Genomic DNA, 16,921 nt, shown 5'->3' on the forward strand with positions numbered 1-16,921 from the left:
ACTTAGTAATTTTGCATATAGTAAAAAGTGGTAAGAAATCTGGAGGCTTTTCCCTATTGCTCTAGAAGAGATTGTGAGCATATATTGTCTTCTAAACGATCTGATTTTTTTTAATCCTAAAAAATATACTACTGTCTCTGGAACCTTGTGCAAATTTTCAAGTAGTTGTCTCTAAATATAGGTACATGTTTTCCTCTATATTTGCTGTAAAACCTTGGTGAATGCATGTATAGTACACCGGTTTCCTCCCTGGCACAGATGGGGCAGATACGAAGCTTACCTGTGCACAGTTACAATGGATAATGCCTCCAGAATTTATCACAAGGTTGTTTCTGTGGTGTACATGATGATACAAGCCAGCATAGAACACCTGACAGTCAGCAGACTCATCCTGGCCCAAAGGGTGCTTGTTTATCCAGCCATTCATCGGGGCAGCGCCACCTTCTTCAAGGAGATCACTCCAAGCTGAATGTTGTGCTAGTGCCAGAGGCCAGAAGGAGGATGGGAGAGAAAGGTGGAGGCTCACCTGAGCCCAGCAGAGTCCTGAGCCCCTGCCACAGCCGTCTGTGAGACAGACAGCAGGTGGGAGATGCTGGGCATTAAGCGTGTGGTGGCAGAAGTGAGATCTGCCGCTGCTGCATCCCACCATGGGAGCTGAAATCCAGATCCAGCTGGTGTAGCTGTGAGGCTGAAGTACACTGGAGTGTTCGTAATTTTGGTTTGTAACACTCAGTTCATTTGCTTTCACTGACCTGAGTGGATGTGTTTCTCTCATTAGAGATCCGAGCTCAACTCGTTGAGCAGCAGAAATGCCTGGAGCAGCAGACTGAAATGAGAGTGCAGCTTCTTCAGGATCTGCAGGATTTCTTCCGCAAGAAGTCAGAAATAGAGATGGAGTATTCCCGAAATCTGGAAAAACTAGCAGAGAGGTTCATGGCAAAAACAAGAAGTACAAAGGATCATCAGCAGTACAAGTAAGAGAAACTTGCTTGCCCATCACCCCCATGTTGTACCTGTTTCTGGTTCCAAGGCCTGTTTAAAATCGCCGCCGCTGCTTAGCAGTGCAGCAGTTCTCATTGCGGTTAAAGGTAGGTGAGTGCCTAAATACTGTTGTTGATGTGGCTCTCTGCAGTTACTCAGGTCAGGTTCTGACAAGTAGTTTCAGTTTATTAAAAGGTAAGTTGCACAAATATTATCCTTAACCTACCATATGGATTTTAAACCACCCAAAATACTGCCAGTATCTAGAGGAGATGCAGAGCCACAAAAGGGCTTGGAAGCTGTGTGCTGATCTCTAGTGGAGTTGATAGGATTTTAAAGTATCTGCATGAAGGTCAGTCAACATTACAACAGCAACAAAAAAGACATTAATAAAAAAACTTTCTGATTTGTTGTTGCATGTGAACTTGGCTGTGTCTTCACCCCTCTGATTCCTGGAAATAAAGATGATGTGAACATTATGCATTGTTTACAATTTAATGTATCCCTTTAATAGCATAGTATCTTTTGTGCAAAACAAGTGGGCAGGTAGTATCTGGCATACTGTGTACAGTATGTTTTCTGAAGTGTTTCAAGTGCATCACTTGCTGACATAGTCTCATGTGGTTATTTTCCTGACTTGAGCTGATTAATGAATGCATGTGTCTGGCCTTGTTATGCTTAGGGATTTAGAACAGTATTTTGTGTTTGTAAAACTAAAAAATAATTTTCCCACTGTTCACTCAGTGCTGTGCTAGAGATACACAGATAGAACTGTTGTTTCAGGACAAGTCTTTTCCAAATACATTTGGCAAAGGAAAGGTTAATGAAATACAGCTTGCACTGTTCAAAGAGCATTAATATATATTTATTAAAATTTGTTTTAGTGACTCACTGATTCTCTGAAATAACCAACTTGTGCATATGTCACCACTTCAGAGAGAGCCCTGGCTTTTATTCTGCTTGTGGCAAAATCTTTTTTCCCTGTGCATACAAACATCTTTCCTTGTTCTTAAACGTGTTAAATCCAGACTGGCAGTTGTGCATGGGGGTTATGACTTGAGTTCTGCCTTTGGCTTTGTTCTTGCAGTTCTCTGCTTTGAGAAGAGGTTACAGCAAAAGTCGCTTTAGTTGTTGGTCCCCTGAGCTGCTCCCACCATTGCCCCCAGAACAATCAGGAAGGTCTGTGGAATCAGCAGTGAGGACCAAGTAATATCAGCATGGACTTTCAGGAGTGCTCATGTTGTCTGACCTGGCTGATAAAACCCCTTGCTGTGAAGTAACACTGTTACGATGTCCATCTGAAACAAATGGAAGCTTTCTTAACTCCTGATTCATAGCAAAGCAAAGCACTGATGAAGAAAAGACTTTTGTCTGTTAATCATTCATTGTTGCTTTGATTCTGGGGGTGAGAGCTAAAAGTAGACAATTAGATGGGAATTAAAGGCCGTATTTCTAACAATGATAATAGCTAATTATCAGAAGAGTTTGCCAAGAGTTGGAGAAGTTTCTCCCTCAATTCATCACCATTTCTGCCTGTTTTATCTTCATGTGCTTTATCCTTTTAACTTAAGGAGAATCCCTGTAAAAGAGAAAGAAAAAAAAGAGCAGCAAGTTTTTAGAGCAGTTAGTTGAAAGGCAAACTTGATACTAAAATGTCAATAAAAACATAAGACAAGTTTTATAAACAAGTTTTTGTCGTCTGTGAAACAGTTGCTGAACTATATGTATTTTCATTTTGCCTTGTGTAGAAGAAATGAGAAGTCATCTTTGATTTCATTTTTTGCTATATTAAAGCTGGGAGTGGGCCTACATTGCAAAAAGTCTGTCATGGGAATTCAGAATTGGATCACTGGAAAAAGTCCAGTCCTGCTGTTTGTCTTGTAATTGACACATCTAGGACTAGCAGTAGCAGTATATTTATGACTGCTGTGAATTTATGAGCACTGCTCACAGAATATGGATGCTTGAGACATTTTCTTCTACTTCATCAGTTAGACAAATCCAATGCAGTGAAACTGCTACTCCTGCAATTTTGCTCATGAAGGATTTGGGTTGTGCTTCCAGTGCTCATTTATTTCTAATGTCAAAAATTAATTACTGTCACTCTTCCAGGAGTGGCCTTTGTTGATTTGGAATATTTACGTGTACTCCATTTCTGAGCTTTGTGGCAAGACATTTTTATACTTCGAGGTGGCTTGCAGAGTATTTCCATGCCTCATGAAACTTGAATGTGTCTTAAAAGCCATCTGAGGCTTGCCTAACCTGGGTTATTCCAAGAATGGGTACTGACTGTTCAGAAGCAGCTATTTTTATGTAACAAGTTATGACTGTAAATGTCAGTGAGGTGTTTCAGTTAATAACATAACTTTTTCATTTCTATACATTATACGTGTGTATCTCCTTCCTTAGGAAAGACCAGAACCTCTTGTCGCCAGTGAATTGCTGGTACTTACTCCTAAACCAAGTGAGAAGAGAAAGCAAAGACCATGCAACACTGAGTGATATCTACCTGAACAACGTGATCATGCGATTCATGCAGATAAGTGAAGACTCCACCAGAATGTTCAAGAAGGTAATGCCTTTCCTGCAGTCCTCCATCCAGGCTTGTAAGATGCATGAGGGAGGCAAGTGTCCTAATAGATAGCATTTGAGGAGAAGATTCGGCACACACAGCATAAAATCTGTTTTAGCATACATATAAATTCTTCATGACTTTTCTCTTGAAGCAAATACTTAGTGCTGAAATGCTTGGGACCCTGCCGTATATGCTGGTAACCTGAAGAGCTGACTCACAAATATCCAAAAAAAGCAGGGGGAAAAGCCTGTCCTTCTCTAAACAGCACACTTGTCCGCCCATGCAGAAAGGAAACAGTTTTCGCTTAGGACTCTTGAAATAGTAAAGCTGTATTAATGAATTATTTGTAAAAAAGAATTTCATTGTGAATGAAACAGATTGAAGACAAAGCAAGAGTTTACTTTGTAGTTCCTTGACATAAAGTTGGTAGCTTATGCTGCAGTTCTCCTAAAAGTGTTTCCTTTCTAATATTAAATATGAACATATGCTTCTGGTAACATAAGTATTTCTATTACATCCTGTAAGTGTTGTCTCTGTACATGCTTCTCCTAGTCCATGACTGTTACGTTTTTTCATAACGCATGCAATGTGTAAATCCATCATGTGCTAAGCAAGGACTCTAGGTAACCTTAGCTCAAGACCTACATAATGTGTTTGCAGTCATTGTTGTTAAAATGTTCCAAAAGGCAAATAGATTATAAATGCATATTTGTTAGTCACAGTGAGATGCTGGTAGACAATCAGCATACAAAAGAGCTCAAGAAGAGTAAAGGTTAAAAGATGTAAACTATGTGACGAAATGTTAGCGAGGGTACCTGAGGTAGTGTTTTCAAAATAGGGAACTGGTTTCACATACACCCCACCATAATTCTAGATAGCACTGGAGTGGGGAGAAGAATCATTTAGGGAGCACACAGGTTGTACTTGAAGGAAATAAAAGTAAAAACTTAAATCAAACTTCCTGGTATGCATTAAAACTTGTAACAGAGACAGAGTTGAAGTTTATAGTTTCTCAATCAGTAATGGCTTGTTCATATAATAGGTCTGATATGTAAAACTAATTCACTAAGCACTTAATTTAGTAATATGGAAGATTCATGAAGTTGAACCAATAATGAGAAAAGTGATTTGAACAGGCTGCAGTACTGTCTATGTGGGGATATCTCAGAGTTGCAAACCAGTAAGAAATTTCTTTTGGTATTGAATCTGGAATAGCTTTCCAGTTGTTTATGTCTTACCTCAGAGGTATCTTCTTCATTAGGTGTGCGTTATTAGACAAGCCTGTTTGCTTTCAGCATGGTTCAGTTCTTTGGCACTAGAAATTTTGCTTTTCCTTCCCTTCTGTCCAGAAGGACTGTACAATGGTATATAGTTAAGAGTTTTCTGTGAAGTGTGTGTCCCTTTATATTCACTCATAATTTATTAATGGAGATTGCTGCAACTTCTCTCTCGAAAGGAGGAAAATACATGGATATTTTCAGTGTATTAACAGGAGGTGTATTGTCCCGTATGTCCTCCATTGTCTCTGTCCTCCGTCTTGTGCCCATGCAGGTGCAACATTTGAGATTTTCTCTTTCTAGCATAGCTTCTTGAAGAAGAGCAAGCAGCTTCTCTTGCTTTTTTATTCCTAACTTGGATTTTCTAAAGAGGAAAGAAAAGAAACTTGAGGTAGTCCTGCCGTGCATAACCTGAAGCTCACATTAGTAGAACCCAGATACTCAGCAGCCCTTTCCTACCTTTCATCAGGGTTTGCCATCTGACACTCAGCCTGAGAATGTTATGTCAGACAGCTGTTAGCTGAGGTGGAGCATGGGCAGAGTGAGCTTGGCAAAGGCTATGTGCAGGGATCTGAGCCAGTCCCATAATGTGAGGGGAAGGGTGGCAGGAGGACATGCAGCCTCTCAGCATGGTCTAAGTGAACTTCATGGGCATGTGGACTGAATGTGGTTTGTTCACCAGTATCAAGTCTGAGCACACATTTTTAAGACAGTCTGTCAGGCTCAGTACTTGTTGCAGAAGGTTTCCACTGAGCCCCAGTGTGCACAGTTCTTGCTGTGATGCTTACTGCAGAGTACTGGTGATTTATTTGCTGTTTGTTCCCAGTTGCAGAACTGATGATGAAGCTCTTCCAGCCCAAACCCTTCCATGATCCTGTGGTAATTTGTGTCAGATGTGAATGAGCAGTCTAACTTAAGGTACTCACAGAACTGCATAATGGATGTTTACTGGGCCACAAAAAGATCTGATTCAAAACACATGTCCTGTGGTACAGTTCTCTTTGCAGGAAAGAGATCACAGGGGCAAAGAGAAGGTGCACTTAGAGTGAGAAAGGTGACAGCAAACAGCATCCTCCATCAAAATAGTATTCTCTCTCTAAAGAAAATTACATTGATTTTGTTGGAGATTTTTGAACATCAGATAGAGTATTTAAGCATTTTTTTGTCCATTTCTGTGATTCTTCAGATTACTTTCAAAAAAACTGTATTTAGAATAAAATATTGTCAGAGAAAATATAATCAGTCTCAATAGGTGTCATATCCCTGTGAAAGCATATGGAATTTGTTCACTGTTCATAGATTTTGAATTAAAGTAGAGACAAACCATTTCCTGCAGATACTTCTACATTGGAATCTGATCATACTGTTCTGTGAAATATGTGCTCTCTCTCACTCTTATAAGTAATAAATATAAATATCAAGAAAAGCAGTAATGTGAAGATTTTAAAAATAGACTAACAAATGCATACTTAGTGTCTTACTGCAATCCATGGCCAAGAGCAGGAAATACCTGTACTCTGTTGGCTCTCACAGCATTACACACAAGAGCATTTAATTTCTAAAATTCTGTGATTCTGTAACTTACAAATACCAGTTAGTCAAGCTTCTCTATATTCAATGATTAGATCTTTTAGTTATATATCTTACAGCTTATTAATCTAATGGTATTATGCATCACTACTTTTTGCCTTGTTTTAATTCTCCATCAGTCTTGCGACAGCAAGGTGTTTTACTCCATTTCCAAGTCGGGAGAGTAAGTACATACACCAAGTCCCTGATCAGAACAGATCTTCATTGTGCTGCTCTGAAACCCCAGTCTTGCTGCCACAGAAAGGAAAAATGTCTCAGAGTGGATTGCCTCATTGCCCAGAAGCAAGATAAGGGGAGACAACAGCAAACTCATAATCACTCTAAACTTCTTGACTCTTTCTACTCCCTCTTTTTTTCTCCCCCTTTCTTCTCCCAAAAGGATGGGACTTCCCTTTCTGCTTCTCAATGGTAGACATTATTGACTTTTTCCATCTTGCTGGTGGGCATGTTGGTTCTCTAATGAATTTTCTGTGAAGTGAGCCCAACATTTTCTAGAGGAGTACGGTTTGAATTCATATCTTAAGATTGACTCCAGCTTGAATTGTAGTAAAGAAAAGATCAAATAATTTCCTCATTTCCCAGCCATGCTTACCACTAGAGTATTATTTTGTTCCCTCTCCTATGTGGGATATAGCATAAGCCATAAGTTTGTAGCAACCCCTTTTACTACTCCTTCTGTAAAAGGTGTGTGCAATAGCCAATGATGATCTGGTAAAATGTAGTGGTAAGGGTGTCTGTGCTCCTTAGTCTTTGTACCTTGTCCTTGTCTCGCTCTCTGTTCTTCATCATTCTGGTTTTTCCTTTTGTGTGCATCTGGACATTTGGATTGTTCTGGGGAAATGATTCCTACTGGGTATACCCTACATGGTCTGATGGGACAGGATGTGGTATATTCAGGTACCTGATTGTACATGGCTTTGCTGTCTGGTCTGGCCTCCTTACCATGTAGATATTCATTGATTTTGTTCTCCCAGGAGCTATTTGTCATTCTTTTTTTCCAGGGGTCAGGAACTGGCATCTGTTTAAATGTACTAAATCCAGGACAAAGATAGGATCTAGTACAGAGATTTTGTAGTATTTATTGGAAGACATTATGTCAGGCCTCATACTTTCAGCTAGGCACCTAATCTCTTCTTTGTAGTTCCTGGCATATGAAAGCAGTAAGATTGCTGTTGATGCCTGGCCTTCGTGCTGCACATAAAATTACAAAAATAAAGTAGCAGAGTTCAAACCTTGCATGCTTTCACGTTTCTTCAGGCAGATGGGGTAGCTGGCCTCCTGGGGACAATTAAAGAATAAAGTAATAAGGAGAAATGTCAAGCAGAAGGGAAAAGTATTATGCAGAATATTTCATGCAGTGATTCTGGTTACCACAGCAGTAATAATCAACTGTATAAACACATACCCACAAAATCCTTAAGCAGATTTGTATATTTATAATTTATAAACATGTATTTTCCTTGGACAGAAATCTACATAAGCCAAGATGAACACATCATCCAATGTTTACAGTAAAAGATGCTGGAGAAACCAAGCACAATAAATATTTTAGTTCCATAATCTGGCTTTTAACAAGGAATATTGACTACCTACTGAATCTATTTGATTTTATACAGATTGTGGCACATAGATTTTTTGCATCATTTCCTTAAACATTTAAAAGTTTAAAATTATAGCAAAGCTGTTTGTTGCTATAGACTGTCAAGTCTGGGACAAAATTTTGCTGAGTTGGTTATGTTAGGGTCACTGCAGCTCATGAAACCTCCTTAAAAGAAGGGTTTGCTCTTCACTTCCCACAGGGACTCATTTAAATGCAATAGTCACAGAATATTTTCCTTAAATTATGTAACTGAGTAGCATTTTGTATGCTAAATACAGGCACTAAAGAGTTCCAGGAAGAACTGGACTGACTCTTAAATTTCAGTTAAAATAAACAAGAGTAAAGCTGGAGTGCCAAATTATGCTCTAACTGAAAGGGATGGAAAAATTTTAACAGACTTCAATGAAAATATATTAATGTGGAATAAAATTTTAAGTTTCTCAGACTTTAATCCACAAATACAAATCTTGATAACATTAAGGACCACTGATGTATTGAAAGCTGAGCACATACTGAAAGGACGGTTTAGGTACATTTACTTGTCTGTTGCACGGGTATGATCTATCCTGCTGTCAGATGAAAAAAATACACTACTGTCTCTTAATGCCTTGAACCAGATTAGTAACATGTATAATATTTTTAGCAGGAATTTGCATATGCTGTAACATTTTTATTATATTCTTTGTTCTCTTGGTTGGTAGGTACTAGTGCATTTCTCAGGGATACAGTGAATAAATAAGCACCTAATAAACAGTGATTGTTTGTCAGATTTTAATAGCCTGATTAGAGCTATCAACTCAGCAACAGGATAATGTGTGCTGCATCTTACATTCTGTTGTCTGGGCACCCTGAGAATGGGCTCCTAGAGGAGCACACCATTCACACATGCTGAACTCTACTGTAGGGAATAGGTAGCATAAATAAGAAAGAGGAAAGCAATTAACCACTGAAAAATAAATGCACTTCTTAACTAGTGCTCTGACGTGCCATATATTACACACCAAAAGCTGTATTGCTTGCCACTCACGTCAGTATTTCTTGATCTTACATGCTAATGTAAAATATATCAGTTCTTGAAAAAGGAATCCCTTTTATACTGCTAAGTTTACCCAAATATATGCTTGATTTTTTTGGATAATTCCTACAAAATCTTTCATCAGAAAGATGCATCAATTGAAATGTTATCCATCACTACAGGCACCCTCTGTGAGTTGGAGTCCACAGATGAAGTGGTGGAAAATAACTCCTTTGTGATTGTGTGGCATTGCTAGGTTGTCACTTCCCAATTTTTTGCTCTTTTTGCTGATCACCTGCCTCCTCCTCTTTTTGCTTTCAATTTTAAAGCTTATTGTCCTTTTACAAAAGCATCTTCCTCTTTCTCTTCCATTTGCTTTCAAAGTTACCATTGATCACTGTGTTGCCCTGGAAAAGATCATGTTTGCATGTTAGCCAGTAAATCCTGAGGGCTGGACTGCTTGTGTTTCAGTGCTGGACAGAGCTCAAAAGGAGCAAAGAGAAGAAATGGCTCCTACTAAATAGTGATCATTCACCAAATCCTCAGCTCATCTGGTGTCTATTTGCATTAAGGTGGGACTGCATTAAGAGCAGAAAAGAAGGGTGCATCCTTCAATGTGCCTTGCTTGCAGCAAAATCTCAACGGTTAAAGAGAAAATTGGTTTGGGGTTTTCTGTCTCACCTTCTCAAACAAACTTTTGCACTACCAGGTTAAAGCATTCTGCCTTAGGATTGCTGTTGCTGTATTAAGGGATTGACTTCTCAGCAGCCTTGAGATGGCTGTGAGCAACAGTTGAAAGGGATAAATTGCTTGAATCTGGAGTTTATCTAGAGTTTCCTCCCACATGTATATGCTTTCATCTTAAAGTCAAACATCTTATTTGTATGTTTTGCCCTTCTTTCTGCTAAAGTAATTTTAAAAACCACTCATATTCAGCACTATAGAAGCAGCTATCCAAGAATAAACAGGTGGCCTCCACTTGGAGCTTTAAGGAGGTGTGTAAGCTGTGTTAGAGCTGCACTGCTGACTTTTAAAGGCAGGGTGCCAGTGTAAAGCAATGAAAAGCAATTCAGAATTTTTGCTAAAGATTTTACTTACGGCTTTCCCCTACAGCAGCTTGCAAATCTGCAGTCCTTTTCCAAATCTTCATAAGCACTTTGTACTGTTACATATAGGAAATTTTGTCCTTCTTATTAGATGAAAATAATCTGATATTTGCAAAGAAATTGAAGTAGTAAGCCTTGTGTTCTAGATACTATAGAACTAATGCATACCTCGTGAAAATACCAGACTTTGAAAAGTATAAGCAATAAGGAAAGTTTCATAGTAATTCTGTGTACCTCAGCTTCAGAGCAGCTGTCTTACTGTGCCTTACCTACTACAGCTAATGCTCTTAGGAATACAAGAATTTCACTGAAGTGTTTTCTAAATTCTATTTCTGGCTTCTTGTCAGTGAAAAATCATCTTGAATATAAGGATCAGAGTGAATATTGATAAGTGATATGATGGGTGCCTTAAAATACTGCCCAGAGTTAAAGTAGGATAGTAGGAGCAGGAGGAAAAAAACCCCAAATTTTCTGTTCAAGCTACTGTATGTATCTGTTTCATCCTTCTGGAAGACACAGTGGGTGGGATGTGTGGTGTGGTTTCTCCTCATACATGGACATTGTGCTGGAAATTCTCATTCAGAAACCATTATTCCTGCAGGTGTTCTAGTGATGGCCAAATATGTGTTAGCAGCTTTGGAGATGTGTCCCTGAGGATTTTCCTTTGGCTTCTGTACAAATACAAAGTACTTCTCATAGCTAAAGGCCATTATCTATCATGGAGATGGAGTTTTTAGAAGCCAGACTAATGATCAATTTATTCACAGAAAAAAAAATCTGACATTTCCAGCATGGATGTTAGAATGCTGAGCATCACAGAAGAAATGTAGCCAGGCTGTTTGCCAAGTCCTGTAGCTCTATTCTGTAGCTGTTTTCCAAAGGCTGTGATATGAATGCCTTCAACTCTTGCACAGTTGCCACCATTTTCATCAGTTTGAAATGCTGTGGAAAACTAACAAAGGAATATATTTCAATGAGACTCCAATTAAATACTCTTGTTTTGACATATTTGCTTTGATAATAACTATTGCTAAGCGTTTCTTTTTTTCTGGGTCAGAGTGAAAGTAAAGTCACAGTCCAGAAAAGCTAAACAAAGTTGGTTTAGCAGCCCACGCTGTGGAATACTATGCAGTTGGGTATCTGTTTCAAAGAGGAGCCACAATTACTTCTTGCATAAATATTTAGATAGTTGCATGTGCTGAGAAACAAAGACTATGCAAAATGTAAAAATTGTGTATATCCTAGCAGTTATAAAATAGTACACAGTTTGTTCTATTAAAAACAATAATCTTGAACTTTACGCTTTCTATTGGCACCTAATTTCCTGATGCTTTATGGGAAAAATATCTCAAATTACTTCTGGGTTTCCTTGTAGAAGTCCTCTGTCCAGATATTGTCTGTCTGCCTCTGCATCCCTGAATCACTGTTATTAGTGCACTGTAATTCAGAATGGTTTTTGTGAGCAACATTGCATTCACTGTCTAGGATGAACAGTGAGTATAAATATCGAGAAACAAATGTATGCTGCAGCTTTTACATGCCCTTTCCTAATGATTTTTTTTTTTAATTACAGAGTAAAGAGATTTCATTTCAGCTTCACGAAGACTTAATGAAAGTACTTAACGAGCTTTACACAGTAAGTATAGTTACTTACTTAGCTTATCTTATACAAATTCCATATCAGACTACTTCTGTAAGCTTTAAGTGGACTTTCATCAACTAAGTTACCCCCAGTGGAGATACTTATTTTTGTCTTTTACACAAGCCTAAGCTATATTTTTGAAAAGAGTATTCACTTGTTTAAAATACATATGCTAATGCTTTCAGGATTACTCTTTGCTTTCAACAGTTTTTTCCCCTCTGACTCTGCTAAGCCAGTTTATGATGAGTTTTGTTGTTTATTAATGAGACATTTCTACTCAGAGCTTACCAGAGCAAAGCTTCTTTCTTTTCTCCCTTGTTTTTGTCCATGCTGCCATCTGCTTGGTTACCTGTGGACTACACTCAGTAAAAAATCCATAGGTGTTTGCAGGATCAGTGCTGTGCTGTCTAAATGTTACTTATGTGCCCTCCCCCATCCCTGACTGGGATAAGTAAATAATGAAAAGAAAAACAGAGGGTTTTGTAGGCTTTCCAAACCATTTAGAGAGGTCAAGAAAAAAAACACTGTGAACATTCTGGCAAGCTCCTACTAATGCGTAGGAAAATCTGAGCAAACTTAGGTCTGAACCCATTTTCTTGTTTGAAACTCATTCACACAACTTGTTACTGCAAAATGATGTCTACCTGATAACTATTTCCCCAGCTATTTTCTGAGGTGGTATGTTGTGAGAAAGAAAAAAGGCAAGAATTACTCTTTTTTTAGAACACATCTGTAGAATTAAGAGGAACTGATGATATGCACCTCTTATAAAAGCCTGTTGATTCTTACTCATTGAGGAAGTTGTACATTTAAATTCTCTTTTTTTGTTTGGAAGAACTGAAACATATATGCTCCAGTACCCTGCATAGCAATCTCTAGACTGCTGTGTTCCCCATTCTCAAGATTTGGAGGACTATAAAAAACCCTTACAATATTGATATCAAGAAACATTTGTGACCTTAAGGAAGTTTAGGAAGCTATCAGTGACCACATCTCCACTGGCAGAACTCAAACATTACTTTTGTGCATCTTGATGATTTTTCTTTTGACCTAGGGAAAATTGTACAACCATCAGTGGACGGGTTGAAGAACATTTGAACTCAAGAACAACTTAGGTGGCAAAAAGGAGATCCAAAGAAAATTAGTCTTGTCTTACTGCCCTCAGTTCTTTTGAATTGTTATGGACACATATAACCAAAGCCGTCCTAAACCACCACTTATTTTTTTCCTTTGGGATTTTCTTTGGGGCTTTTTTTGTCTGAAACTACCACTGATTTTGTAGGGTACAATACTGGAAAACCTTCTTGGCTGAGGCCTGTAGTCAGTGAAGTGTTCTGGGATCAGCTTCTGCAAAGTAGCGATAGCCGCAGACAATGCACACAGCTGCAGGGGATCAGTGACTGCAGGAGCCATGGCACAAGTGGGACTTCAGTGCTGAATAAGCCCTGAAGATACAGTCTTGTTTCAATTAAACAGTTGCATAACTCCAGTGTCTGGCAAGGCTTGGGATTAGTGCCTGTGCTCCCAGGGTTGGGAAACAGTGAAGCATGTGCTGAAACACTTTCCTGAAGTACCAGTGAAAATCTGCAGGACTGGACTTTGGTATTTTCACTCTTTTTCTTCACATAAGTGCTATATCTTCACACTGATGGTTACAGATGTAATCAGGTATTAACTTCCGTATTATGGCCTCCAGTGCATGTTAATTTCTTTCTCAGAATTTAAGATTTATTTTTTAAATGGGAATTTTTTTGATGTTATAAAAATTCTGAATTTGTCCACAATTTGAGTCAGGCTACTGCTGCGAGATGGTCTCTTTGGATGGAATTTACTTCACCTGATTTGCAGACATCTGCATTGTAGATACAAATATCTTAGCATGCCATCTGGGTTCCAGGTAAAGTCCCTGGAAATCTAATATGGGGAGGTGAGACCCCTTTAATCAGATGCAAGAATCTGCTTGAGATTAAGTGATCTGTACTGTTAACTTCATTGTCCAGCTTTTCATTGATTGCAAAGGGCTTGGTCAGCTATACATGTCCACATTTAGCTAAATAAAGCCCACACATAATAAAGTGATAATATGGTGCAGAGTAGCATCTGTTTCACTGCTTGCATGTTTAGAATGGTCATCACCATGTCTGTGTATTATATCTGCTCATGTACGTAAAGATAGAACAGTATCTAGACAGTTGGGAACCTCATGCACAGGTTTTTAATTCTGTGTGACATTTACTGTGTGCAGAATAAGATCATAGTGCCCTTATCGAAACAAGTATCAACAATTTTAATCTCCAGCAGCTACATTTCTCAGTCACTTACAAAAATGAGACGTCATCTTCTTGTTTGCCCCATGATTTATAGAGGGGAAAAAGTAAAAGAAAAAGAATTCAGTCTTAGTACTGTGAGATAAATCTTTGTGTCCAAAAAAAAGCAAATTAATTTCAAATCTGTGAGCAATATACTAATACTGAAGTCTCTCCCTACTACTTAGTTCTGTTTTTTTGAAAGGAAAGATGCCTTCATGAAGTATCACTTAAAATGTGAAATCATACTGGAATTTAAATACCTGTAAAGCCTTTGGGTGAGGGGCAAGTATCAGAGCTTTTAATATGTATGAAGAAGGTTTAATAATCTGGTTATTTCTTATCATCATTCCTTATCTTACAAGAAAGGTCTGTAAATTAAAGCCTTTGGCTTGTGCCATCCTCATTAAAACTATTCGTCATGTACAGGATTGTTGAAAAAGTAAGAATAGAAGCAGGTGAACCACAACTTCAGATGTTCTTAGAACTGTGAACAAAGCAGGCTTATTTTGCTGGAATAATCAGAATTTTTGTAAGGGAAGCCATAGTTTTTAATTTTCCATCTCTTTTATGTAAAGATTTTTAAATGTTACATTACATATGTTTTCTACATGTTTTATGACTAATAAAAATGCATTTTTAAACTCTATATTTTCAATTCTATGCACAGATTTTAAAATTATGACTGAAAACATCATGCTAAAAACGATTGAATAGCTAGGCTTCATTCTGTATCTTTGCAAGCTCAGTAAATTGTGACTGACAAGTACTTACAACTATGCCTGGTTTCTCTGTGGCAGTGCCAGCCAGTTGGTATTTTCAGGTCTGCACCATCCCAGCAGCTGCACTCCTCTCCTTACTACACTTTCAGCCAGTGCAGGCTAGTAATCAGTCCTGTGCTTTACATAAGAATATAAGCTATAGAAACTACAATGAGGTGTATCTTTTGAGTGAGGGGGGGATGGGGAAAGGGGAGCTCAGTTAGTTGTGTAGGGTCACAGGAGTTTTTCCTGGCATTTACAGGAAGAAAAGTTGGTCACACGGAAATCTGTATGATATTTGGGTTGTTGTTTTTGGTGAACCGCCTGATTTAGAAATCTTCTTACGTGTTGATTTAAAGAGACGACTGATTATTGACTTTGCAATAGATCATCTTTGCAACAGAGAAAACTCCCCAGTCAAACTCTTCTTCCACTCTCTGGGAAGCTAAAGTACCTTGCCTTGTCAGATCAAGTACTGTATATATTGTATATAACAATAGTACCTGTGTGATGGGGAATGATAGGGAACAGAAGGTAGGCAGACTCTTTTCTTGTATTGGAGAGAGGTCTCCACTGGACTTATTTAGGGGTCATGACATACTCATAAATGTCCTCTAAAGAAGTCAGGGAGGTCACAAGTGTGTTAAAAATACAGAGCTGTTCCCGTAATAAGACTGAGGGCAAATGGTGGAGAAAAGTGATGCACATCATAGAAGTATATCTTCATGTCTCCCACGTGGCTTTTCAAATTAATCCTACTGGCATCACACATTTCACAAGCAATGCAAATGTAAAGCTCTCAGAAAAATGAAAAACTAGGGGCAGTCCAAAGCAACTTGGATGTTAAAAAAGAAGGGTTTCTGTGCCACTTGCATCTTCCATTGATTTATCTTACTCTTCAAAAATCTTGGCTGTTTAATTTCTCAAGGTGGTTGCTGCCAGATTTTCTTTTTTTCTTTGCTGAAATAACACAGAATCTGAATTCTCTTTAAAAAGTTTAGTTTACTGTAGCACGTCAGAGATCTGAGAAGGTGAAATCAGTAATCCTGTATTGATAAGAATATCAGTAAATGACAATTCCTAAAACCACATCAGAGTTCGGCTTGAAAGTGAGTGAACAGGATGCTGACAACAACTCATACTGAGCCTGCTTTACTGCTAGAGGCCACTGGTGTGGTAAAACTGGCACAAGATTTTACTTATTTCTTGTGCAGAGCACTAACTAACACAATTTAATAAAACCCTTATGACTCCACCTTCTGATAAGAACTCACATCTTAGCAGCAACAATTCTATAACAATTCAAACATGGTAATTACACCAGGGATGAGCTACTGTTCCAGGAAATTCCTATTTCCTGAGAAACACTATGAAAAAGCTCTTAATTATGCACTTTTATTATAAAAATAAAGTACATGTTAACACAGTAATTCCAATATATTTTAACTCTGTAGCTTTCAGTCTTCCCTTGGCTTGAGAAGTTTTCTAGAAAAGAAGTATGCATGTAGTAAAGGAAAGCCAGTCCCTTGCTATGGGAATATTCTTTTCTTATAGCCCACAGAAGTACAGCACTAATTACTGTCTTGTTGATGGATTTTCCTAGATAACAACTGTGGGTTTAAATAAAATAGTTATCTAAGGATGTACTCAAATGTGCCCTTCCCTGTGATAAATACTATCTTCTGCCTTAAGCCTATTTGCTGAGCTCTTACGAATGATGGTGAAACTTTGGCACAAAAATTGAGATGTTTATACTACTAAGTGAACAGTCTGTCACCTACAAATGTGAGAGTACTTGGTTAGGGTAGCATAATCTTTTTCATCTGCTTGTAGTCTGACACAGTCACCTGACAGAAATCTATATTTTACATCACTGGATCAGCAAAATAAACCTGCTAAATTAATAGGAGATAAACTCAATATTTAATTTTAGGAAGGTACTAATATGCATTTAACAATGCTGGTTTGGTACAGTGGAGAAATGCAGTAAATGTCATGATGGCAGTTCAGCATGCTCTCTTTTGTCAATGCATACTTGATGGCTGATCAATAAGCACTTTGGAGACTA

The 16,921-nt window shown here is 38.2% G+C and overlaps 1 protein-coding gene across 1 annotated transcript in view; it reads left to right on the forward strand.

The window, feature by feature from the left end:
* Window positions 1-758: 758 nt before the first annotated feature.
* SRGAP1 (SLIT-ROBO Rho GTPase activating protein 1) overlaps window positions 759-16,921 on the forward strand; it is a 74,382-nt gene continuing 58,219 nt past the window's right edge. Inside the window, exons 1-3 of the mRNA XM_017733185.1 lie at window positions 759-974; window positions 3,391-3,553; window positions 11,718-11,780. Coding sequence (XP_017588674.1) covers window positions 832-974; window positions 3,391-3,553; window positions 11,718-11,780 — 369 coding nt within the window. The 5' untranslated portion in view covers window positions 759-831. The remainder of the gene's footprint in view (window positions 975-3,390; window positions 3,554-11,717; window positions 11,781-16,921) is intronic.

This window comes from Corvus brachyrhynchos, unplaced genomic scaffold, assembly GCF_000691975.1.
Source record: "Corvus brachyrhynchos isolate BGI_N302 unplaced genomic scaffold, ASM69197v1 scaffold32, whole genome shotgun sequence".
NCBI lineage: Eukaryota > Metazoa > Chordata > Aves > Passeriformes > Corvidae > Corvus > Corvus brachyrhynchos.